Source organism: Amphiprion ocellaris, chromosome 18 (genome assembly GCF_022539595.1).
Source record: "Amphiprion ocellaris isolate individual 3 ecotype Okinawa chromosome 18, ASM2253959v1, whole genome shotgun sequence".
Lineage (NCBI taxonomy): Eukaryota > Metazoa > Chordata > Actinopteri > Pomacentridae > Amphiprion > Amphiprion ocellaris.
The window spans coordinates 6,570,396-6,595,203 of record NC_072783.1 but is presented as its reverse complement, the minus strand read 5'-3'; the positions used below and the strand labels follow the sequence as shown (position 1 = coordinate 6,595,203).

Sequence of the window (24,808 nt, the reverse complement as noted above, 5' to 3'; positions counted from 1 at the left end):
GGGTTTAGCGGTGCCTCGACTGTTGATGATTAATTAGACCTCAAAGGAAGACAGAAGCCTGTGGACATGATCTATCAATGGTTTATTGATTATCTATCTGCTGTGTTTATTATCTGCTGTGTTTATCTGCTGTTTATTGATTATCTGCTGCGTTTATTATCTATCTGCTGTTTATTGTCTATCTGCTGCGTTTATTATCTATTGGAGGTGTTTAATGATTATCTGCTGTGGTTGATTATCTATCTGCTGTGTTTATTGATTAATGCTCTATAAATACAGATCTGTTCTCTGACCTGTCAGACCTCAGATCATATTCTACCAATAATGACGAGAACTTTGTCCGAGTCTGAGTTAAACTACAGACAGGAAGTAGAACTTCAGGTGGAAAACAGATTTAAAACCACTACCTGAAACCATTTGGGTGGAATAAACTTGTTGAAGTACTTCTACATAATGTAGTACTTTGTCTGAAAAACAAATAAAATCCTTCATTTGGTAGAAAGTTCTGAAATAAAGCTGTGAATCTAGAAGCATTTGATCCATCAGGTGATCCTCTGCTGCAGCAGGTGGCGCTGTGGCCCAACAGACCAGGGAACAGGTGAAGGATCTACAACGTGTTCTAAATATAATAAATACAGATCTGCAGCTTTAACACATCCAGGATGTTTTTATTTTTAGTTCCTTTACTGAACATTCAGGTTCTACTACAACAGAACTGGAACGCTCTGAAAACATACAAACTTTAATAAAAAATATTCGGTTAATAAAGAACCAGAAACATCAATAGAACAGGAAGCCATCTAAAGTCCATCAGAACGTCAGCTTTCATTCACAGCGTTCTTGTAGAACCAGCAGAACCTCAGTGTGTGGTTCTGTGTGTTTGTGTGAAGTCCAGGTTTGAGTCCTCGGCGGCGTTTAGGACGTCATCAACTTGTCTCTGCAGCTCAGCGTCCAGCAGCGACGTTCCCACCAGGTGATCCTGAACAACACAAGAACCAGATGATCAGGTTTTACAGGGAAGAACCTCAGAACCTTCAGTCAGCCTGCAGAGAACGTTCCCACAGTGACAGGTTCTAATAACGTTTTAACAACACAATCTTTAGGATATTTGTCTTTTCAAAACAAACGTTTACCTGTTTTTATTTACCAGTTAAAGATTAAAGTTCTCGTTTACGGAGAACGTTGTCAGATCAAGTTACATGAGAACAAACAAAGAATGTTGTCCGTGCAACATTCAGCGTTTTCAGAAAACTGCCTGCCTTTAAGAAGAACGTTCTAAAAGAAACTAAAAAAACTTCTTTTCAGAACATCACCAGAATATTCTCAACATCTGAACAACAAAGCTTCTGGCTGGTTAACTGTTCTGTCGAGAACATTAAAACTCCTCCATCAGAACCGAAGGAACCTGTCAGATCCACTGTAGAACTCAGGGTGCATCCGATTTTCTTACCTTCTTCTTGGAGGCGGGCGGAGCTACAGGGGGGTTAAAGGTCATGTCTCTGACACTGTAGTCGTGGAACAGTTCTACCGGAGACCTGCAGGGGAACCGAGAACCAAAGATCCAAATTCAGAAACAACATCATCTGGATTCATTCTCCATCTGTCTGTGGTTCTAAAGGCCATCTGTCTGTGGTTCTAAAGGCTGCTGTCTGTGGTTCTAAAGGCTGCTGTCTGTGGTTGTAAAGGCTACAGTCTGTGGTTCTAAAGGCCGTCTGTCTGTGGTTCTAAGGGCCGTCTGTGGTTGTAAAGGCCGTCTGTAGTTCTGGTTTCATGTTGACCTGAGGGTTCTGTGTCTTTCAGGAGAACGTGTCATACCTTCGGCTCAGATCCACACTCAGAGCTGCAGAACCGTCACTTGGAGCTCCAAGACTCAGATGAACGGCAAACCGACGCACAACCGGGTGGTAGTGTCTCTGTAACACACAATAACACAGAAATACACACAGTAACACACTATAACACAGAAATACACACAATAACACACAGTAACACACAGTAACATATAAATACACACAATAACACACAACAACACACGGTAACACAACAACACACAGTAAGACATAAATACACACAGTAACACACAATAACACACAGTAGTGTAGTAGTTGTGTAGTAGTTGTGTACCTGCAGTGTGTGTAGTTCCCACAGGGCCGTGTTCTGGGCGTTGCAGTGTTCTGGTTGGTCGAGCTCCGGCAGGTAGAACCCGCTGCCCTGGACCTCATTATCCAGCAGGAAGTCACACTTTGGGAAGGACTGACACACAAACACACAATGAATACACAATAAATACATACGATAAATACAAACACACACACTATAAATACACACAAACACAAACTAAATACACACAAACACATCTGTTTATGGCACACACACACTAACACACACAAACACACACACAGACACACACTAACACACACACAGACACACTCACGTGCATGGCGGCCCTGCTGGCGGCCAGGATTCCCACGCTGGCGTTGGGCAGGACGTGCAGACTGAGCATGCTCAGTCTCTTGATGAACGCCATCGCCCTCTGCAGGCTCACCTGCTTCCTGCGGCGAGTCAGCATGGCGTCCAGGCACCGCAGCAGGATGATGACATCATCATTGGGCGCCCCTGAGGATACAACAGGTTCATTCAGATAACCACATTACACACTGCACCATAAATACTACACACTGCACTGTAAATACTACATAGTACACCGTAAATACTACACACTGCACTGTAAATACTACACACGACACTGTAAATACTACACACTGCACCATAAATACTACACACGACACTGTAAATACTACACACTGCACCATAAATACTGCACACTACACTGTAAGTACTACACACGACACTGTAAATACTACACACTGCACCGTAAATACTACACACGACACTGTAAATACTACACACTGCACCATAAATACTACACACTACACTGTAAATACTACAAACTGCACCATAAATACTACACACGACACTGTAAATACTACACACTGCACCATAAATACTACACACGACACTGTAAATACTACACACTGTACCGTAAATACTACACACAACAATGTAAATACTACAAACTGCACCATAAATACTACACACAACACTGTAAATCCTACACACTGCACCATAAATACTACACACGACACTGTAAATACTACACACTGCACCATAAATACTACACACGACACTGTAAATACTACACACTGCACCGTAAATACTACACACTGCACCGTAAATACTACACACTGCACTGTAAATACTACACACTGCACCATAAATACTACACACGACACTGTAAATACTACACACTGCACTGTAAATACTACACAGTACACCGTAAATACTACACACTGCACCAGGAATACAAACTACACAGTACGTCAGACGTAGTACTTAAAAAGTACTACCATGCTGTACTACATCCTGCTTGGAGGCGGAGCCTGTGTGAATTCACCTGCGTGGAGGCGGGGCAACATCTGGTACAGCTGTGAGTAGAAGTTCAGAGGGTCGATGTTCAGGACGTCACCTGACACAAACAACAACAGGTCAGCTGACAGGAAGTGACATCATGACTGCTCCAGGCCTGCCTTTTGGATTCTGGGTGTGTGCTGACCCAGAATCCACATCTGGACCCAGAATCCACATCTGGACCCAGAAACCACGTCAGACCTTGAAACCACATCTGGACCCAGAAACCAGGTCTGGAGGTCCGCCCCCACAGCGACGACAGACGTGGACTCACCTTGTCCTGACAGGATGGTGAAGACGGTCTGGATGCAGTGCAGACTCTCCTGATTGGTCAGATCCTGCAGAGATCAATCAATCAACCAATCAATCAGTTTGTGTTGCTGAACCGACAGCTGCTTTTTGTCAGAGGGGGCGGGGTTTAGCTGAATACTCACTCCCGATTGGATGAGGTTCTGCAGCACGTTGAGCAGGTCGTCAAAAAACTCCAAGTTAATGAGATGAGCAAAACTGAAAGACACGAGGAGACAGGAAGAGACACGAGGAGACACGAGGAGAGGAGACAGCATTAGTACAGTATAGTATGTTACTGTGTTGTATGAAGCCGTGTGTCCACTAGATGTGTTGTTCCTGCATCTGAAAATCACCTGCATGGTAGACGGTCACTAGAGGTCATTAGAGGTCACTAGAGGTCATTAGAGGTCACTACAGGTCATTAGAGGTCACTACAGGTCATTAGAGGTCACTACAGGTCATTAGAGGTCACATGACAGCACTTTCAGCTTCAGTCCGGTAGATGTTGAAGTTGTAGAAGTTGATTCTACTTGATGCAAATTCGATGTGGAGATCCCATGCATCACAAAACTGTCCTCAAACATCTAAACTAGTAACCGCTCACAGTGTGTGATTTTCAGATGCGGCGTGTTTACATGCAGGAAAAACACATCTAGAGGACATGTAGCTATACTGTGTTGTGTTACTTTGCCAGCCCCTCCAGAACTGCAGGAAGAAGAACTGATTTCTGAGCTTTCTTCAAAATTCTGAAGTAGACGAGGAAGACGATGTTCAGAGTCTCTGTGTGCTGAAGAGGAGGAGGAGGAAGAGAAGGAAGAGGAAAAGGAGGAGGAAGAGGAAGAGGAGTTTAGTTTTTGACTGATCAATAATTAATAATTAATAATAATATCTATGGATGATCAGTTTCGAAACTCACCAGTTTTATTTTCTTCTCTTTGCTCTCTGAGGCTTCAGCCTCCAGCAGCTCCTTCTGGAGCTTCTCCTCAGCCTTCTGCCACTGCACACACAATGATACACAATGATAACACAATGATACACAACGATAACACAATGATACACAGCCATAATACAATGATACACACAACAATACATGATTAGTACTATTATCAATATTATTATAATTACTACTATGAACTCTCTTCCAGGTGATTTAGTTCCTAATCAAAGCGTCCAATCAGGCTTCAGAGCTGATGACATCACACTGACCTTTCTCTGCATTCTGGACAGGTTCTTCTTCTTCTCCTTGTTGTTCATGAACTTCTTCTTTGGTGCCGTGGCCTCCAGGTCCTTCTTCATCTCCACCTCCTTGATCCTCAGACTCAGCAGCGTCCGCAGCACCTGAAGGCAACACCATGACTTTAAACATCCTGTCTCTCTCACCTGACCAGGTGTGGGCGCGTGAGATTGGTTACCTCGGGCTTGACGTTGTAGTTGAGGCTCTTCACGAGGCCGGAGATGACACGCACGGCGGCCAGAGAGGCCCCGCCCACTTTGTCCTGCTGAAACAGCTTCCTGAACGCATCACAGCACATAGCTGACACCTGGAACACAGAGACACCTAAACGCATCACAACACATAGCTGATACCTGGAACACAGAGACACCTGAATGCATCACAACAAGCTGATCTACTGAAGTCTACTGAATCATTTCAATGTCAAACGATTCTAATCTACACAACCTTAAAATAATCAGATTACATCTGAGTATTTATTCTGATAATCAGAAACAAACACTTCATAGAGATTATATTCCAGCTGTGATTCCACTCAGTCTAACTGATGAACATGGTTCTAAAATGAGCTGTGAACAGCAGAACGTTCTCAGTTCTGGACCTATGGACTGGGTCTGTCTATGTCTGCATCATGGCTCCACATGGAAAAGAACTGAACAGAGGAAGAGAAAAATCTGACTGAGAGACTCGACAAAGATGGAAAAGGATCCAGGAAGATGAGTGAGCAACTAAAAACCAGTGAAGCACAGAGTCAGCAGTAATCAGGAGGTATAGAAGGAGTCATAGTACCACTAATCAGGAGGTATAGAAGGAGTCATAGTACCAATAATCAGGAGGTATAGAAGGAGTCATAGTACCACTAATCAGGAGGTATAGAAGGAGTCATAGTACCACCAATCAGGAGGTATAGAAGGAGTCATAGTACCACTAATCAGGAGGTCTAGGAGTCATAGTACCACTAATCAGGAGGTCTAGGAGTCATAGTACCACTAATCAGGAGGTCTAGAAGGAGTCATAGTACCACTAATCAGGAGGTATAGAAGGAGTCATAGTACCTCTAATCAGGAGGTATAGAAGGAGTCATAGTACCACTAATCAGGAGGTATAGAAGGAGTCATAGTACCACTAATCAGGAGGTACAGAAGGAGTCATAGTACCACTAATCAGGAGGTATAGAAGGAGTCATAGTACCACTAATCAGGAGGTATAGAAGGAGTCATAGTACCACTAATCAGGAGGTATAGAAGGAGTCATAGTACCACTAATCAGGAGGTATAGAAGGAGTCATAGTACCACTAATCAGGAGGTACAGAAAGAGTCATAGTACCACTAATCAGAGCTCCTAAAATGACTCCACAGACAGTGAACTACTTCCTCCATCCATCTGTAAAAACAGACAGCAGCTACTTCAGACTGGGCTCAGGGGTTCTCAATGGAAACCAGAGTTAGTGTGAAGATCAGATAGTGTGAAGAAACCTTCAGAACATCAACCTCTATGGATGGAGGACAAGAACTAAACCTGTTTGCTGCTCAGAACTAAACTTCCAGATGAAAGTTTGCTGAAGAACATGAAAAGAAGCCTGATGGATGATGGAGAACATTCTTTGGTCAGATGAAGATCAATGAATTGGGCTCAGATGGAGTCCAGATGTTTGGTGAGAACCTGACCAGGATTACCACAGTGGATGCATAGTCCTGACAGTGAAGCAGGGAGGTGGGAGTGTGATGATCTGGGGCTGCATGAGGTCAGAAGGTGTTGAAGACATTTCTAGATGCAGCATGAAGGCCTGAGGATGAACCAGAATACTGGCTGACCAGATGCAGAAGAGTAACATTCCAGCAGGAGAACATCCAAAGAACAACATCACAACAGAGTTTCTCCACTAGAACCAAGTGGAACCAGGACCTGGACAGTGTGAGTCCTGAAGCCAGCAGAACCTTTGAGGTGTTCTCCAGAGAAAGGTAGAGCAACACAACCCCTCCAGCAAAGAGCAGCTGAACAAAACAGAGAAGAAGGTGAGAAGATGTGAGCAGAAATGAGTGGACTCTGGTTTCCTCCATGAAGACAACTGAAGGAGGAACCAAAGAACCTGAGGAATGAAAGCTGCAATCAGCCCTAAAGCTGCTGTTTTAATGTAGAGATATAAAGTGGTAGTTCATAATGTGACATCAGAGAAAATCCTGTGCTGTTAGAAGTAATGTGATTACTGTGAGAGGATACACTCTGGAGTTTTCTCACCTTCCTGTCCGGGTCGGTCATCAGAGGAACCAGCACCACGATGATGTTGTTGTGGAAGTTGAAGTGCGGCAGAGCGAGCAGCAGCTCACACAGGCAGCGGACGGCCACCTCAGCGAGGCCTCGGTACGACTGGAAGCCCACCGCCTGGCTGCGCTTCTTCTTCTTCTGCTTCCAGTCTGCAGACGGAGGAGAAGCTCAGACTCTGATGCTGTGCAGAGGACATGTGTAGGCGGGTTGAGTCCTACCTTTTATGGTCTGCTCCAGATCCTCCAGGTAGAACTTGTACTGACTCACCAAGCCTTCCTCAAACTCCCGCAGCTGCCGAGTTTCCTTCTTCACCTGCAGCGAGCGAACAACGGTCAACATCTACCGACCTCAATGTATTCACTAACAGACCTGGGTCTGGAGAGTCTGGAGGATCTGGAGTGATGGTACCTTGGCGGTTTTCTCTGCGGCGGTCAACGGTCGGATCCTGTAGGTGGGAACAATGTCTTTGAAGATCTCCATCAGAGACACCATCACCAGCTTCCTGACAGTCACTGCCACACTGGGGTCGGCCTCCATCAGCATCCCCCGCAGCTCTTTCAGCCTCTTCACCTGAAACCCCAATAAACATCACGTACCACCCCTTTAATAAACATCACATACAGCCCTGTTAAACACCATGTACCTCCCACTTAAACATCATGTTCCGCCTCATTAAACATCACGTACTGCCCCTTTAAACATAATGTACTGTCCCTTTAAACATCACGTACCGTCCCTTTAAACATCACGTACCGCCCCTTTAAACATAATGTACTGTCCCTTTAAACATCACGTACCGTCCCTTTAAACATCACGTACCGCCCCTTTAATAAACATCACGTACAGCCCCGTTAAACATCATGCATCGGCCCTTTAAATCACATGTACTGCCCCTTTAAATATCATGTACCGGCCCTTCAAATGTCATGTACCGCTCCTTTAAATCACATCACACCACCGCTCCTTTAAATCCCATCACACCACCGCCCCGTTAGAAGTGGTTCTGATTCCGGTCCGGACCAGAACCTCGGTCTTACGCTGCTGATGGGATCGGACACAATGGCTGATCCCAGGCTGCCGATGGTCGTCTTCTTCTGGTTGATCTTCTCCACTCTGAGCCGCTCTATCTGAGCTGGAGTCAGCTGTGGCAGCGCCACCTCTGGACGGGAGGAGACACAACAGGACACGCTACAGTCAGGACACGCTACAGTCAGGACACGCTACAGTCAGGACACGCTACAGTCAGGACACGCTACAGTCAGGACACGCTACAGGTGAGGGGGTGTTGTTACCATTGTCTGACTCATCCAGTTCGGCTGCAGCATCTTCTTCTTCTTCTTCGTCTTCTGGCTTCTTTTCTACAACTTGAATCAAACAGAGCAGATGTGTTGCTTCCTCCTCAGGTGATCAATAATCAGTGATCAAATAGTTAGGGATAAATAATCAGTATCGGTGTTACCTCTCTCGATGCTCTGAGGGATCAGTCCTGTCTTGTCTTTGATGGGCAGCAGGTGGATCACCTCCTTCTCCTCCGTTCTTGCCATCTTTCTGGGAACCTTCTCGTAGCTACGAACCACCTCTGAGCCGCGCTTCTTCCCGCCGTGCACCGGCCCGCTGGGACGTCGCCACGCACAAACAAACGCACCACAGTCAGTCAGTCGGACACACCCACTTTTAACCCAGCATCCTATGTGTGCGTGTGTGTGTGTTACCATGACGACAGGTCTCTGGTGATGAAGGAGGCTCGCTGGGCCAATGAGGTCATCTGCTGCAGGTCATCGTCCTCCATCATGTCTGTGGGCAGCGACTCCAGAAACTCCTCCTCTTCCTCCTCACCTGTCAGACACATGGCAGGTAAATCTGCTGCGTCATGCTTAAATTTGCTGCTTCATGCTTAATTCTGCTGCGTCATGGGTAAATCTGCTGCATCATGGTTAAATCTGCTGTGTCATGGTTAAATCTGCTGCCAGTGAACAGTGCTGCTATCTGATTGGCTGGTACACAACACAACTGACAGCTAATCACAACCATTGTTTACACAGAGGAACCAATGAGCTCATTATCAGGAACTACTGAAGGTTTAATAAACAGCAGGACACAAGACTTCCTGTTAGAGAAGACCAATAACTCTCTGTAGGTGTTTACAAGTGCTGATGGTGCTAGGCTAATGCTAACACTGAGAGGTTAGCTGACGCTTTTAGCCTGTGGCTAATGCTAGCTGTAGCAGCGTAGCATGTTTCTAAAGTCAGATTAACTTTAACTCTGCTCTGACTAAAATCAGAGACAGAATTGGAAGCACAAACAACATAAACATCAACACAAACAACGTAAACATCAACACAAACATCAACACAAACAACAACACAAACATCAACACAAACAACACAAACATTAGCACAAACATCAACACAAACATCAACACAAATATCAGCACAAACAACACAAACAACGTAAACATCAACGCAAACAAACATCAACACAAACAACACAAACATCCACACAAACAGTAACACAGATCAGGACATTAGCTGGCTAATACTATGCTAAATGCTAACAGCTAAGCTAGCAGGCAGCCACAGATTAACCAGAGTCTGGAAACAACAACTAATAAAGCTTTAAGATCTGGACCTTAGAGGGAAATAAAACAGAAGAACAGACTGAACGGTTATTGATCTCAATCAATTGATCGATCTATCAGTAAACAGCATCATAGCGTCATGTGATGCTCAGACCTTCAGTCCTACTTCTACTGTTCATGTTCATTTATCATCATGGTTATGAACCATCGGCCTGATCACCAATAACTGATACCAGCTGTAAAGAACCGTACTGATCGATCCGTCATGAACAACAAACCATCAAACTAATGAAATGTTTCCCTCCTTGAAACATGCAGATCTGAGGATCTTCTAGAGTTCTCCAGTGAAAGAAGCTGCAGGTACAGAGAGGGATCCAGCTGTTATCCAGGTGACTCTCACCTGGTGGGCTGCGGTAGGTCTCCAGGGGGCGGGGCATGTCCGAGACCACGCCCTTTACTGCCTGTCGCAGCCTCTTCTGCTCTTTGCGCTGCTTCTTGGCGACATTCTGCTGCTTCATCTGCCGGTTCTTCAGCTTGTTCTCCAGCTTCACGCCGCTGGTCTTCAGCAGGCGGCGGAACGTCGGCCGGCGCTTCTTTGACCGAGGCTGGAGACAGAACAGAGAACCAGAGCTGTTAAACCTGCTCAAAGTACCGGAGATACTGACGGAAGGTGTTCCATGGACCTTCAGTCATCTTCTGGAAACAACACTTTATCTTCATAGCAGCTTCAGTAGAAAATCAGCTGGACGTCTCTGGGTGGGTTCTTCAAGACAACAACCTTGTAGGTAGTTGATTTTTTACTACAAGCTAGAACCTACAAGGTTGTTGTCTTCAAGAAGCTCAACTGGACGTCTCTGGTCGGTTCTTGAAGACAACAATCTATAGCCCCTTTTCGACCAAAGAGCACCAGGTGCTAGGTTGGTTCAAAGTTGAGAGCCAGTGCTTTTTTGGTTCAAATCTCGTGCCGCCCCAGAACGGGTTTGTGTTTCCATTCAGAAGGAGCAAAGTTGGAGCTGCGTCATTGCGCCACCACAAAACGTGTGTACATACTGCGTACGTAGCCGTTCAACAGCGTTCACGCCGTACGGAAACCCACACAACAACAATGGAGGACTTCATTGGAGTGGTGTACATGGCTTTGCTAGTGTGTCTCGCCATCGCTGAACAGCAAAACCTTCTGTTAGGGGTTACTCATCGGCGTCGCCGTTCCAATGCCCGGCGATCACGTTTGAGAAGAAAGGTAATTATCAAAGACGTTTGGATACTTAACAGTAAACGTGCTAGCGTTAGCTTAGCTACTTAGCTTCGACTACGCTTGCATTGATTACTTAGCGGTTAAACACGCGCAATAAGTTGATGATCATATCTATGTTTATCTTTTTAGATGTTTTTAGATGTCACCCCGCCCCCTGCCCGTGACGTGCTCGGCTCTCAACTCTGGCCACCTCTGGCCCAGCAACGAGTTGGTGCCCGTAACGGCCCCAGTTTTTGGAGCCCGGAGCCACAGCTCCGGTGGTCGAAACACAAAAAACCGGCGCCAAGTCGGGCGCCGGCTCCAACTCCGAACGGGCTCCACCCCGGTCGAAAAGGGGGTTATGAGGTTCTACCAGAGACGTCCAGCTGATTTGTTCCTGCAGATCCTATGACCACCATGACTGGATGGCTGAGGATCTTCACTGGAACATTTTATTTTATGAAACATACCGACAGTAGAAACACATCATCTGCAGATGTTGGATTTTCTTGTTTTGAAGTTTTTGTCAGTTTCTAATGAATTAAACATAAAATCCACTGTTTCCTGTTAGGCCACTAAATGAGATGTTCTGAGTCGTTACTTCAGTTTGTTTCTGGATGATAATATGAAAATAAAACCACACAGATGGTGGAAATAAAGAAAATAAAATAATCATAGAATTTAAAAAAACACTTCAAACATCCCCAGAGGTTCCTGATAAACCTGAGTGACTTATTAATAATAGATTCAATAGATTAAAGATAAAAATCACTGATTAATAAATCTGGAAGTCCAGTTTCCTGTCTGAGATCATGAAATGTGAACAGTCTTGCTTTAAAGCAGGACCGTTCTAAAGTTTAGATCAGGTGAGTTAAACTCATCTTAGTCCAGATTCCACATTCAGCCCAGTCTGATCTCCAGTAAAACCAATAAAATCACAGCATAATAACCTATAAATAACCACAAGACCTAATGGTTCCTTTGTTTTAGTGCAAAAATGTTCACATTTAAGGAATTATCTTTTTACTAAACATCATGAACAACCTGAAAACAAAAAAGAGACAAAAAATTAGACGACAAAGTTACAAAGTCACAATAAATGGACAAAGGACTCAAAAACAAAACACAAAACGACAAAAATGACACACAAAACAACGAATAAAGCAAAACACAAAATGAAAACAGGAAGACAAAAAACATAAGCCGGACAAAAAGGAAACATAAAACAACAAAAACGAAAAGCAAAATGACAAAAACATGAGACAAAAGATAATAGTCAGACAAAAACAAAAATAGGACAAAATATTACAAAAATCAGAAACAAAATGACAAAAACATGAGATGAATGACAAAAAACACAAAACAAAAACAAAACAAAGTATTACAAAAATGAGACACAAAACAACAAAAATGAGAAAAACAAACTGATAAATGGATACAGAAAAAGACAAATGACACAAAACAAAGACAAAAAATGTGATAAATAGTTACATAGCGACAAAAAAAGACAAAAACTAGACAAAAAAGTCAAAACAAAAACAAAACAAAATATTACAAAAATGAGACACAAAATGACACAAAATGAGACAAATGACACGGAACAAGACCAAAAAAAGACAAAACGAGACGCAAAATGACAAAAGTCAGACAAAAACCTACAAAAACAAGTTAAAATATCACAAAAATGAGACACACGACACGAAACAAACCAAAAAGAAACAAAAAATTAGACAACAGTTACAAAATGACAAAAAAACAAGACTAAAAGCAACAAAAAAGACACAATATTAGAAAAAGGAAACACAAACAAACAAAAACAAGACAAAAAAGACAAAAACAAGAAGTAAAATGACAAAAGTCAGACAAAAAAAACCAGACAAACCGTTACAAAAATGAGACACAAAACGACAAAAGAAGAATGAACAATCTAGTATTTTACTTTAGGATCAGAACAACTTATCGTGATCTAGAAATTATCTTAAATTTATAGTTTTACTAATTTACAATCTGCAGTTAATGTCTTCTCTGGAATTTTTACACTTTGAGGGCCGGATTGGACCCTCTGGAGGGCCGCTTTACGCCCGCGGGCCGCATGTTTGACACCCCTGATTTTGACTGTCGGTTCCTGACTGGACTCTGGTTCTTGAGACAACAGGAACCAGAGTCCAGTCAGTCAGGAACCGACAGTCTAAAGTGTAGACCGTCGGTTCCTGACTCTTGTTCTGGTTCCTGACTCTGGTTCTGGTTCCGGACTCTGGTTCTGGTTCCGGACTCTGGTTCTGGTTCTTGTAACTCACCGGCCCCATTTCTGATCAGACTGTCCGACCGTCTCCACAGAACCCAAACGAACTTCGTCCTCCTCTCGCGGCTCTCTAGTGTGTTTTGGCCGCACGCGTGTCGAGCAGAGACCCGGAAGCAGAGACCGAAGTCCGGCCGTGTGCAGCTCACAGCGCCCCCAGCGGCGGGACTGAGGAACTGCAGTCGCTGGTCGGTTTATTATCCATTAACCCTTTTATTTTTGAAATTCTCTTTTTATTCCCTGGAGAAGTCAGCAGATACACAATTTCTTACAGACGTACATTGCAAACAGTTTTTCAATTTTATAAATTAACAGACATACGGAACGAGTATATAAAAATAATTTAAAAAATAGAACTCCAGGAAGAGAGAAAAAACACCAAAATAAAAAAAGACAAAAAACAAACAAACAAACCCAAATAAACCTGTGTAGCAGAACTTATTTTCTGTCATTTAAAGTCTGATCTGGATGGTTTGATAAACTCAATCCAATCATTCCAAGATTTCTGGAACATCTGTTTTGCGTCTCGGTGTGTTCCGTCCTCTGCTACTGGTGGCTGGTGGTGGACGTCATACAGCCTGTATGCAGGGAGCTGGCTGATGATTGAGCTTCAGTTCCCACCTTGGATTCATCAGGACTGATTAAGCCTGGAGTTCCAGACCTCCTCCCAGCCCTGGTCCTCCACACCTCCTGACCCATCTGATTGGTCTGCCACCATGATGGCTCCTCCCACAAGCCACACCTGAAGAGCGGCTGGTAGCTGTGACTTGTTGGCCCTGGTGTTTGTGTCAGTTGTGTATTGTTTGTGTTCCTGTGTGGTCCTTCGGTCTGCCAGTACTTGTGGTGGGTTCTACGGACATTTAGAGCTTCTGTTGGCGGCTGCTGATTTGGTGTGGAGCCTCCAGACTCAGTGGAGATTGAGGTTCCAGTTAGCAGTCCACCAACTTAGAGAAGAAGCCGTTTAGCATTTAGAGTCTTCATGAACCATGTGTTCATTGTGTGCTCAGAGGCACCAGGTTTTAGTTTGTTCTGTGGACTCTTTGTATTAGTTCTTGTTCCTTGTGGTGGGTATTGCTTCCGTGATTTAAGTTTGGTTTGAGAGTTTAGTTGTTTTCTTTGGGTTTAGCTCAGTTAGGAACTCTGTTAGCCTTCATTTTGTTCTATTCTGTTCTTTGATTTGGCAACAGCCACCAGTCTTGTTCTTTGTAATCACTTTTATGTTCAATTAGCCACTGAACAATACCACCCCTCTTCATTTTTTGGAAATGAGAGTGCTGGTTGACAGGGTCCAATGTTGTTACGCAACTGAATGAAGGCCTCATCATATTTGATGTCTAATTGTAGGACATGGGCAGGATCATTTGGATGGTTAAGTCCAAGTAGGTCTGAGAATTTTTGCCTCCCTCTGGCTTTAGTCTCCTCCTGGCTTGATTCTCGCTCTACCTCTAGAGGTTGTGCTGTCTGTACTTCAGTCTCTGCCTCTCTCACTCTGATTAGCTGCTTCCTCTACCTCAACATTCTCTGTGGGCTCCTCAACAATTCCTGACACCTTTCCTTCAGCCTCTTTCTCCTCCTGGCTTTCTGTTCCCAAACTCTCATTTTTCTGTGGCACAGTCTCTTCCTCTTCCTCTCCTTCCATCTCCTCATCTGACCTATCATGACTCACTCCCTGGCCATCAGGAAACAAGGCACAATTTGCTCTTGGATTAATCGAATGAACATCTCTTACACCTAATCAATAATAAGCCCACGGTGCATCACGATCGATGATGTAACAGAACGACAACACTGAAACTGTGTTATTGTTGTTCCTCTAACTGAACACCTCTGCAATATAAATATCTGCTACATGTGTCATTGTTACCTGTTGTGATCTTTGTCATCCAGCTGGTGAGTGATCCACTGCCTTTCACAGCCTCACGCAGCTCCTGTTGTTTTTCTCTCGACCTCCTCTCCTTACGAGGCATCTGTGCAGAATGAAATATGACTGGAAAACCACAATCTGGTACACACACACACACACACACACACACACACACACACAAACCCATTTCATACCTTTTCCAGACATTTACTGTATCCCCACAAATTTGCTCCATGGTGCTGATTCATAATCTGCCCTTTATTATTCATGGTGCTGATAATAAAGTAAAAAATAATTAAATGATATAGAAATCATGTATTTGAATGTATTTGTGCTTTTATTCAGTTTGACTATCCACTTTGTGCAAGACAGCAAAGTTATAAAAGTTAATATATATTATATTTATGCACACTGTATTTAATTTGTGTCTATATAAATACAAATGTTATAAACAAGCACTGATATGTTTAAATGAGAAGTTGAGAAAATCACCATTCAAATTCTTCTAATTGTTATTGTATTTAGTCTGTAATATAATAATTTGTAGTAGCCCAAAATGAAGTGAATATACATGTACATTGCATAGTTTTAGTGAAATAACATAACCTCTGTCTCATTGCCTCTAGAAACAGGAAACACATTGCAACTCACTGACAGTAAAATAATACATCTCTGTGATGCACTTTGCTCATGACAACAGAAACATACAGAAACAAAAAGAAGCCTGGCAGACTTTATCCTCTCAGCAGCTGTGGGGTTAACTAGCAGCTAGAACTGATGAAAGGTGTGTGTTAAGAGTCAGACACACACACAGGATGCTCACTTCACTTAGTCAGTCATCTAGAATACTCCGTGTACAAACGAATCCTGCTGCAGAACCTCCTCACCATCAGTTGTTGAAGTCCTCCCTCTGGTCTCCGGTTTCTAGACTAGCGCTCAGCTACAGGGAACATCTGGACACCTCAGAGCAGTGAGGGACGTCTACCTGGATCATGTGACCGACCGAGGGTAGCTCTGAAGGTTGAGCTTGTCAGGTCTTTTGGTATTTGTACATTTGGGTATTTAATACTGTCTACTTTCCTAACAGCGTATTTGTCTCTGAGATGCTGATTGGGTCGATTAACCCTTTGATGCGCAACATGGGCTAAAAGTGACCCAAATCCAATGGAAAACGGGTTCTTCTGACCCACACTGCGCATCAAAGGATTAAAAAGGAGCGCAGGAACATAAACTGGAGTTAAAGTAAAGAAGATTAGTTCATTAAAACTGCAGAAATGACAGAGAATAAGTTATAAGCAGAACTCTTTCCCATTCAGACAATTATTTTAATTCTGTTTTTAAATTAATTTTCTGTCCTTTCCTGACTGTTGTGTGCAGCTGGTTTAAAGTCTTGTAAAGAGAACCATTTATAATATCTGATACCTTTTCTGAGGTTTTATTACTGCTTTACTGTCAAGCACTTCAAATAAAATTTATTATAAATATTCAGCACTTTGTAGTTTGTTAAACTAAATATCAGATTTATTAGTCTCAGTGTCTCTATTGTTATTGTTCTGTTTACTTTCTGTTTGTCTTGTTACTGGTCTACAGTTTACATTTAGTATTTATGTTATTGTGTTATTTATTTAGATATTTTTAGACACTCTGCATTTAGTACTTCTGTTTTACTACTAACTTCTGTGTGAATGTGTATATTCTACTAACCTGTTTACTGTACTCTGGTCAAACTGTTTCCTCCAGGATGAATAAAGTTGATCTGATCTTAAATCAAACACTGAATTATGAACTGTGTGTAGAACTCGAACAGTTTCTGAGTGTTGCAGCTTTAAGGCAGCTGGACAGATGTGCTCCTCCAGATGTTATAGGTTTTATTCAGATTTTCCAAACACATGAAAAATGCCATTTATAAAATTATAAAATGTGTTTATGTACACATTTACACCAACGTTAATGATTAACTTAAATCTACAACTTCAACCAGAGCAGCATTAGGAGGGGCGGGGCTTCAGTCTCCACAGCCGCTGAGGCTCATGGGTATATCAGGAGAACGAACCTGCCAATCCTGGACCACAGGCTCCGCCCACTCCAGCGTGTCTGGGCTCTGATTGGTCAAACCAGTCCACCATTTTCCAAGAACTGAAAAAATAATCTCTAAGAGGATGGATCCTGAGTCTCTGTTCATGCGTAGCTGCACTTGTGCAGCTTCAGGTTGCGCTGGTCCGAGTATCTCTTGCCGCATTTGTCGCAGATGAACTGCTTGCCGCCGGCGTGCACGTGCCTCTTGTGTGTCCTCAGGTGGCTGCCCTGGCTGAAGCTCTTCCCGCAGATGTCGCAGGCGTATGGTTTCTCTCCGGTGTGAACGCGTAGGTGCAGCTTTAGGCTGTTGGCGTTGTTGAACTTCTTGTCGCAGGAGCTGCACTCGAACGGCTTCTCGCTGGAATGCGTCCGGCCATGAGAGATCAGGCTGCTCTGCTGGCTGAACGTTTTGCCACATTCCTGGCAGCTGAACGGCCGCTCGCCGGTGTGGACCCTGCGGTGGATCTTCAGGTTCACCGCCTGCCGGAAGCTCTTCCCGCAGAGGTCGCAGCTGAACGGTCGCAGGCCGCTGTGGATGCGCTGGTGGTTCTTGAGGTTGACGGCATGCCGGAAGGTTTTGGGGCACTGTTCGCACTTGAAGGGCTTCTGGCCGGTGTGGATGAGGAGATGCGTCTTCAGCGTGACGGCGCGGGTGAAGCCCTTACCGCAGACGCTGCAGACGAACACCTTCTGGCCGGTGTGCGTGTGCTCGTGGCGGTGCAGGTTCTGCAGCAGGTTGAAGCGGCGGCCGCAGACGTCGCAGCTGTACGGCTGCTCCCCGGTGTGGATGATAGCATGCGTCTTCAGCTGCGCCTGCTTGGAGAAACATTTCCCGCACTCCGGACACTGGAACGGCCGCTCGCCGGTGTGCGTCCGGACGTGGCTCTGCAGGCTCTGGCGCTGCCGGAAGGCGCGGCCGCAGATGCTGCAGGAGAACGGTTTCTCACCGGAGTGGATGCGGCAGTGCGACTTCAGGTTGCTCTGAGTGGAGAAGGATTTGCCGCAGGTGTTGCAGATGAAGCATTTCCAGGTGACGCTCTGCAGGAGGAACTCCGAGTCAGAATCCTGCGACGGCTGCAGGTCGGACGTCGGCTCCTCAGAAGATTCCAGCTGCGCTCCTGCAACAAAACACGCATTCAGTCGGTTTATTAATGTCTCCATTCACACATTAACTCATCTGACTGTGGTTGTTTCTGAACATTAAAACCTGAACCAACATGTCTCCACAGAATGTTAACTAGTTCTACTTTTACAGCAGGATGGTTCCACCTGATTTATACAAGAAATAAAAAAATATTCTCTGGTTTCCATTGTTCTCAGTCTCTGCTTCATGTTCTAGTTCCACAGAGGTGCAGGACTTTAAACAATCAGACCTGATCAGGTACTGATCAGGTATAGTTCAGGTACTGATCAGGTACTGACTCTCAGTGATGGCTCCCAGGTCAATGTTTCCGTGTTCGTCCTTAATTGTCACTGCCAACACGAACGGCGTCTCCACTGCTTCCTCCTCTGTCTTCATCTGCAGCTGCAGGGACACAAACAGGGACAGGTCAGTGAACGCACCACAGACAGGACAGTGAACGCACCACAGTCAGGACAGGTGAGTCAGCAGGTGGAGTCTTACCTGTGGCGTAGGTTCTGCATCAGAGTTCTCCTGTCGGACTCCATACGAGTGTTCCAGTTCTGCAACGGACAGATCACTGTAAATGACATCATAACGTGTCGGGGGGGGGGGCTACGTAGCAACTGATGACGTGTCAGAGCGTTGGGGGCGGGGCCTACGTACCGACTCGTGCGTCGTTCAGGTTGCTGAGGACGTTGAGGACGGCGGTCTGAGGCCTCCTACAGCTCCTCGAGGCCTCCAGCAGCAGATGACCTTCATCCATGATGTTCAGGATCTTCCCCAGAGCCTCGTTCCCCAAAGTCTCCATGACGGACGCAAACAGCACCTGAGGAACAGGTGAGATCAGAGGTCACAGGTGGAGGTCAGAGGTGGAGGGTTTTTCCAGTGAATTCAAGTTTGATTCAAGCTACTCAAACCTGTTAAAGTTACACTGAACACTACTAACTGAAGCTATTAACTTGCTACTAAATTAATGTGGATCAGAGTTTCCTCAAATGGAAAGATCTTCAGTTTGGACTACATTTCTACTGGATAAAAACTACATTTCCATTGATTAAAACTACACTATTAAAGCCACATTTCTACTGGATAAAAACTACATTTCTACTGATTAAAACTGCATTTCTACCGATTAAAACTACATTTCTATCGATTAAAACTACATTTGTCTGATTAAAACTACATTTCTACTGGATAAAAACTACATTTCCCCCCGGGCCGCTGGCTGTGAGCGCAGCCGTACAGAGACAGCTGATCCCGGGTTAACTCTCTCCCTCCTCGCCGCTTCTCACCATCGTCTCCCTGCTCTCCGTCTTCGGTCTGGCCGGCTCAGGCGACTCCTCCCCGGCTCCGCTCTCTGTGCAGCCGGTCCTGGCGGCCGGACTGACCTCCAGCAGCTTCCGCAGCTCCGCCACCGCGGCATGGACCAGAGACTCCATGACGGCGGCCAGCTGAGTGTGCAGGCCCGCGGAGGAGCTCATCCTGCGGGCGGAAGCTAACCGGCTGGAGGTCCTGGTCCGAGGGGCATCAGCGGCGGAGCTCCGGGAGGTTTTACCGTATAAACGGGTAAAACCGGAGAAAAGAACCGAATCCGGTCCGACAACAACACACTACCGGAACATTCACCAGCTACTGCTCCGGAGGGAAACAGCGTCCGAGTCAAACACGACAAAGGTTCCGCTTCTTCTCCTACTTCCTGTCTACACAATAAAAGGAGGAGTGTGTGCCTGTGTTTGTGTGTTTACTCAATAGAACACAGGACCTGCAAATCAAATCAAAGATGACTTGAACATAACACTGACTATAAATCAGCCCAAACGGTAAAAAAAAATGCAGTAAAGGACTGAAAAAAAGTCACTAGAAAAAATATCTTCCACATAATATTGGAAAGAAAAATATTCCAAATGTTTCACTAAAACATGAATACAAACTATTAAGAAAATGCCTCTAAAATGTTAATTTTAGTATTAAATGTCAGTATCGATATATTAATGACAGTACAAAACCAAAAAATCCCCAAAAATGTAAGAAAATGTCAGATTAAGTGAAAATGCATTAAATGTTCCAAAGTATTCATGAACTATCTGAAATAAAGTTAAAATGTTACAGAGCTTTTCTGAAATGTGAGAAAAAAAATTTAAAAAATGCCCCAAAATTAAATATTTCCCAAAACACAAACAACATGCAATAAAAATTAAATAAATGTTCCAAAAATTCATGAAACATCTGGGAAAAAACCCCAACTCAAATGTCGATCAAAACCCCCAAATTCCTAGACCCACAAAATGTTTCGAAGTATCAGTAAAATGTGTGCAGGTCTGGAGAAGGACGGTAAAGAAGACTGAGGAACACTTAGAAAATGTCCAAAAATAGGATTAACATGGGCTGAATATGACGCTCCACAAATACCTTTATATTGTTTTAAAAATTGATGTAAAGTCATTTAAAGTAGCTAAAAATAATAATAAAAAATATAAAATAGTAATATAATAATAAAATAAAGTAGCTCCAGCTGCTGCTTCACCTTCAATAATCTGATTTTTTTATCAGTTATCCAGACCAGACCAGCATTTTTACTGCAGGAAAACAATATCTAGGGACGTAACGCATGTGCACTGGATCCTACCACTAGTAAGATCCAGTGGTAGAATCCAGGGTTAGGGTGATGTTACTATGTCTGTACAGCACACGTGCACTGGATCCAACCACTGGACCCTACCACTGGATCCAGTGGTAGGATCCAGTGGTAGGGTCCAGTGCACATGTGCCACATTACTATGTCACTACATCACTACAGCACATATGCACTGGACCCAACCACTGGATCCAGTGGTTAGATCCAGTGCTACATCACTACAGGTAACAGTAGCATAGCTTAGCGGCGCATGTGCACTGGATCCAACCACTGGATTCTATCACTGGATTCTCTTCTCTAGGATCCAGTGATAGAATCCAGGGTTAGGGTGACATCACTATGTCTCTACAGCACATGTGCACTGGACCCTACCACTGGATCCAACCACTGGATCCAGTGCTACATCACTACAGGTAATAGTAGCGTAGCTTAGCTCCAGTTAGCCACCACTATTACTCCACCCTGTAGAATCATCAGTCGTCGACTTTGGAAAGTCAAGTCAGCGATTCAGGACTGGATATCTGTGAAATACTTTCTTCTGAAAATGACCTCATTCAGTCTCCAGTCTTCTGTCAGACAGCTGCACTTCACTGCCAAAGGTAAGCTGGAAAACAGTGAAATGAGGTTCTGATGTCAGTTTATCTCCAGGTGCTGCTCTCTGTTAACGCTGCAGCTGTTTACCTTCATTCACCTGTTAGAACCACCGGGTGGCGCTCCAGTCACTTCTACCACCTGAAGCCGATGTTTCCTATCAACTACAGAATTCTAAAACTGTTCTACAGAACCAGGAGAACATCTAATCTTTATCTCATATTATTGTTCGTTTTCTTTCCTCTTTTACTGTTTATTATTTTAGGTTTTCTCTGAAGCTGCTCTTTGTGTTTTTATTGTTTTCAGCAGATTTCACTGATTTCTGTCACTAAACGTGTTCAACATATTCTTCATTTATTGATCACAACCTTTTTCTGTTTGTTTTCCTGCTTTTTATTTCCATATTTCTTCTGTTTGCTGCCTGGAGTTGAGAAATCAAGAAGAAGAAGAGACGCAGGACTCCCATAAATAAATGCTTTGTGCAGGTTTTTGGATGTTTTCTTCCATTTCTTCTGGAACTGTTGGATTTGAAATGTTTCTCTGCTGATTTGAGTTTTTTCCATCAGTCTTTTGAAACCAAACAGCAGCTTTTTAAAATCTCTCCATGTTTTATTAAAGTGTTCAGATCAGACTGTAAATAACTCAGAGGTAGTTCCATGTTTTATACAGAAATTATTACTGAAGTTTGTTATAAATTATTTAAAATGTTCTTCATTAAAATGACATGAAAACATTCTGAAGATCAAATAACAGAAAAACATCTGTTTGTGTTCAGACAGGTTATCAGGTTCTCTGTAGACTTCTGAACTGTGCTCTTCTGTGGAGAACACACGGAACCTCAACATACATGTTTCATACGTGCGAGTTCAGGTTTGAGAACCAGGACGAGTTCTCAACGTTCCTTCATAAACCCGCTGTTGCTCTGAGGAGACCTGACAGGCAGAACTGAGATCCTCCACAGGTTGCAGCCGGTCCTGGTCCTGGTCCTGGTCCTGGTCCTGGTCCTGGTCCTGGTCCTGGTCCTGGTCCTGGTCCTACACATGATGAATTACTGAGAGTCTCATGATTGTCACTCCTGACTCAAGAACATGTGTGGAACATGTGGAACCAGTTGTGTTTGTTTCACATCAGTGGTCTCAGAGCTCTGAGGAGGAGATCTTCAGAGTTCTATTGGAGAACACAAAGGTTCTCTATGAGCAGCACCTGCTGACATGTCAGGAACATGTCAGGAACATGTGAAGGACTCACTGGGACCATGTGAAGAACGTGTGAAGTACATGTCGAGAACATATTGGGAACATGTGAGGAACACGTCAAGGACATGTTAGGAACATATAAATAGAACATCAGGAACAAATCAGACGTGTCGGGAACATGTGTGGTCACCTCCTCTGAGCTCAGTGATTGGACGCTACGGGCCGTCCTTGCCGTGTCGCTGGAGGTCCGCCCACTCCGTGATGAGGCGGTTTGCGACGGCGTGCGGCGGCGGCAGCCAGATGACGGGCGGGTCGCCTCTCCTGGGCGGAGCCTTCACCTGTAGAGCACAGGTGATCTCATCCAGAGAGAACCAGCGAGCCTCCTCCAGCTCTGAGTGGTCCACGTCCACCTGAAAACAGCAGGTCACATGACATTCAGCAGGTCACATGACAAATACAGCAGGTCATATTAAAACACCTGAAAACACCTGCATGTTAAAATCACTGAACATGTTCACTGTCAGAAGGTCTGAACTTTACCCTGAACTTCATCGATCTTTCCTATGTGCAGCACATCTTCCTTAATGACCAGTTTAAGGAGGTTTCCTGAGGTAAGTATAACCACTTCACCTGTGTGAGCTCACCTGAGAGTGGGTGGGGCTAACGGAGGCGTGGCAGGCCACCATGAAGGAACTGTGAGGGAAAGGCCAGTGCTGTGAGGAGCTGTAGGAGATGTTCTGGACTTCCAGACCCACCTCCTCCGCCACCTCCCTACGCAAAGCCTCCTCCAGAGTCTCACCTGGACCAATCAGAGACAGACAGGTGACCCGGTTAACACGGTGACGGACAGGTGTTTCTGCACACAGACAGGTGAGACTGACCCATGTTACAGAAGCCAGCCAGAGCGCTGTAGAGCCCCCGAGGGAAGGACGCCTGGCGACCCAAGAGACACCGAGTCCCATCAGACACCAGGACGATCACCACCGGAGACATCTGGGACAAACCAGTTAGAGACCAGTTAGAGACCAGTTAGAAACCAGTTAAAGACCAGTTAGAGACCAGTTAGAAACCAGTTAGAAACCAGAGACCAGTTAGAGACCAGTTAGAAACCAGTTAGAGACCAGTAAGAGACCAGTAAGAAACCAGTTAGAGACCAGTTAGAAACCAGTTAGAGACCATTTAGAGACCATTAGAGACCAGTTAGAGACCAGTTAGAGACCATTTAGAGACCATTAGAGAACTTTTAGAGACCAGTTAGAAACCAGTTAGAGACCTGTTAGAGACCAGTTACAGACAAGTAAGAAACCAGTTAGAGGCCAGTTAGAGACCAGTAAGAAACCAGTTAGAGGCCAGTTAGAAACCAGTTAGAGACCAGTTAGAAACCAGTTAGAGACCAGTTAGAAACCAGAGACCAGTTAGAGACCAGTTAGAAACCAGTTAGGACCAGTAAGAGACCAGTAAGAAACCAGTTAGAGACCAGTAAGAAACCAGTTAGAGACCAGTTAGAGACCAGTTAGAGACCATTTAGAGACCATTTAGAGACCATTAGAGACCAGTTAGAGACCAGTTAGAGACCATTTAGAGACCATTAGAGAACTTTTAGAGACCAGTTAGAAACCAGTTAGAGACCTGTTAGAGACCAGTTACAGACAAGTAAGAAACCAGTTAGAGGCCAGTTAGAGACCAGTAAGAAACCAGTTAGAGGCCAGTTAGAAACCAGTTAGAGACCAGTTAGAGACCAGTAAGAAACCAGTTAGAGACCAGTAAGAAACCAGTTAGAGACCAGTTAGAAACCACTTAGAAAACGGCTACAGACCAGTTAGAGACCAGTAGAGACCAGTTAGAAACCAGTTAGAACCAGTTAGAAAACGGCTAGAGACCAGTTAGAGAACAGCTAGAGACCATTAGAGACCAGTACAAATCCAGTTGGAAACCAGTTAGAGACCATTAGCG

The 24,808-nt window shown here is 44.4% G+C and overlaps 3 protein-coding genes across 7 annotated transcripts in view; all 3 read right to left on the bottom strand.

Annotated features, from left to right (window-relative positions):
- Positions 1-641: 641 nt before the first annotated feature.
- On the bottom strand, positions 642-13,527 carry LOC111585455 (NOC3-like DNA replication regulator). Its single transcript, XM_023294951.3, has 21 exons — positions 13,369-13,527; positions 10,238-10,442; positions 8,972-9,095; positions 8,719-8,873; positions 8,552-8,623; positions 8,297-8,418; positions 7,668-7,829; positions 7,478-7,571; positions 7,233-7,408; positions 5,172-5,300; positions 4,966-5,097; positions 4,676-4,756; positions 4,446-4,546; positions 3,903-3,975; positions 3,743-3,806; positions 3,455-3,526; positions 2,435-2,616; positions 2,125-2,253; positions 1,816-1,913; positions 1,451-1,535; positions 642-979 (listed from the first exon to the last, which is right to left on the bottom strand). The coding sequence occupies exons 1-21, from the start codon at positions 13,375-13,377 to the stop codon at positions 860-862; spliced, it is 2,385 nt and encodes a 794-aa protein (XP_023150719.1). The 5' UTR covers positions 13,378-13,527; the 3' UTR covers positions 642-859.
- A 3,552-nt stretch (positions 13,528-17,079) lies between these two features.
- On the bottom strand, positions 17,080-20,106 carry si:ch211-207i20.2 (zinc finger protein OZF). The gene is made up of 5 exons (XM_023294952.3): positions 19,726-20,106; positions 19,097-19,259; positions 18,935-18,993; positions 18,733-18,835; positions 17,080-18,428 (listed from the first exon to the last, which is right to left on the bottom strand). Exons 1-5 carry the CDS (start codon positions 19,912-19,914, stop codon positions 17,413-17,415), a joined length of 1,530 nt encoding a protein of 509 aa, XP_023150720.2. The 5' UTR covers positions 19,915-20,106; the 3' UTR covers positions 17,080-17,412.
- Positions 20,107-22,247: 2,141 nt separating this feature from the next.
- The window catches only part of nudt13 (nudix (nucleoside diphosphate linked moiety X)-type motif 13), a 73,109-nt gene continuing 70,548 nt past the window's right edge, over positions 22,248-24,808 (bottom strand). Inside the window, exons 8-11 of one of the 5 annotated variants that reach the window (XM_055004676.1) lie at positions 23,737-23,848; positions 23,500-23,654; positions 23,046-23,265; positions 22,248-22,906 (exon numbers count right to left, since the gene is read on the bottom strand). In XM_055004676.1, the coding sequence (XP_054860651.1) occupies positions 23,071-23,265; positions 23,500-23,654; positions 23,737-23,848 (462 nt within the window). In that variant the 3' untranslated portion in view covers positions 22,248-22,906; positions 23,046-23,070. Of the gene's footprint in view, positions 23,266-23,499; positions 23,655-23,736; positions 23,849-24,808 lie in introns of all 5 variants that reach the window. The other 4 variants (XM_055004675.1, XM_055004677.1, XM_055004678.1 and 1 more) reach the window with 4 other exon arrangements.

Coding starts and splice junctions, on each gene's coding strand:
- LOC111585455 (XM_023294951.3), bottom strand. Junction 5,098..5,171: donor ACTACAACGTCAAGCCCGAG/GTAACCAATCTC, acceptor TGTTGCCTTCAG/GTGCTGCGGACGCTGCTGAG. Junction 3,976..4,445: donor GTTCTGGAGGGGCTGGCAAA/GTAACACAACAC, acceptor CGTGTCTTTCAG/TTTTGCTCATCTCATTAACT.
- si:ch211-207i20.2 (XM_023294952.3), bottom strand. CDS start 19,914: ATGAGCTCCTCCGCGGGCCTGCACACTCAGCTGGCCGCCGTCATGGAG. Junction 19,260..19,725: donor CGGAGAGCAGGGAGACGATG/GTGAGAAGCGGC, acceptor CCTGTTCCTCAG/GTGCTGTTTGCGTCCGTCAT. Junction 18,994..19,096: donor CCTGAACGACGCACGAGTCG/GTACGTAGGCCC, acceptor TGTCCGTTGCAG/AACTGGAACACTCGTATGGA.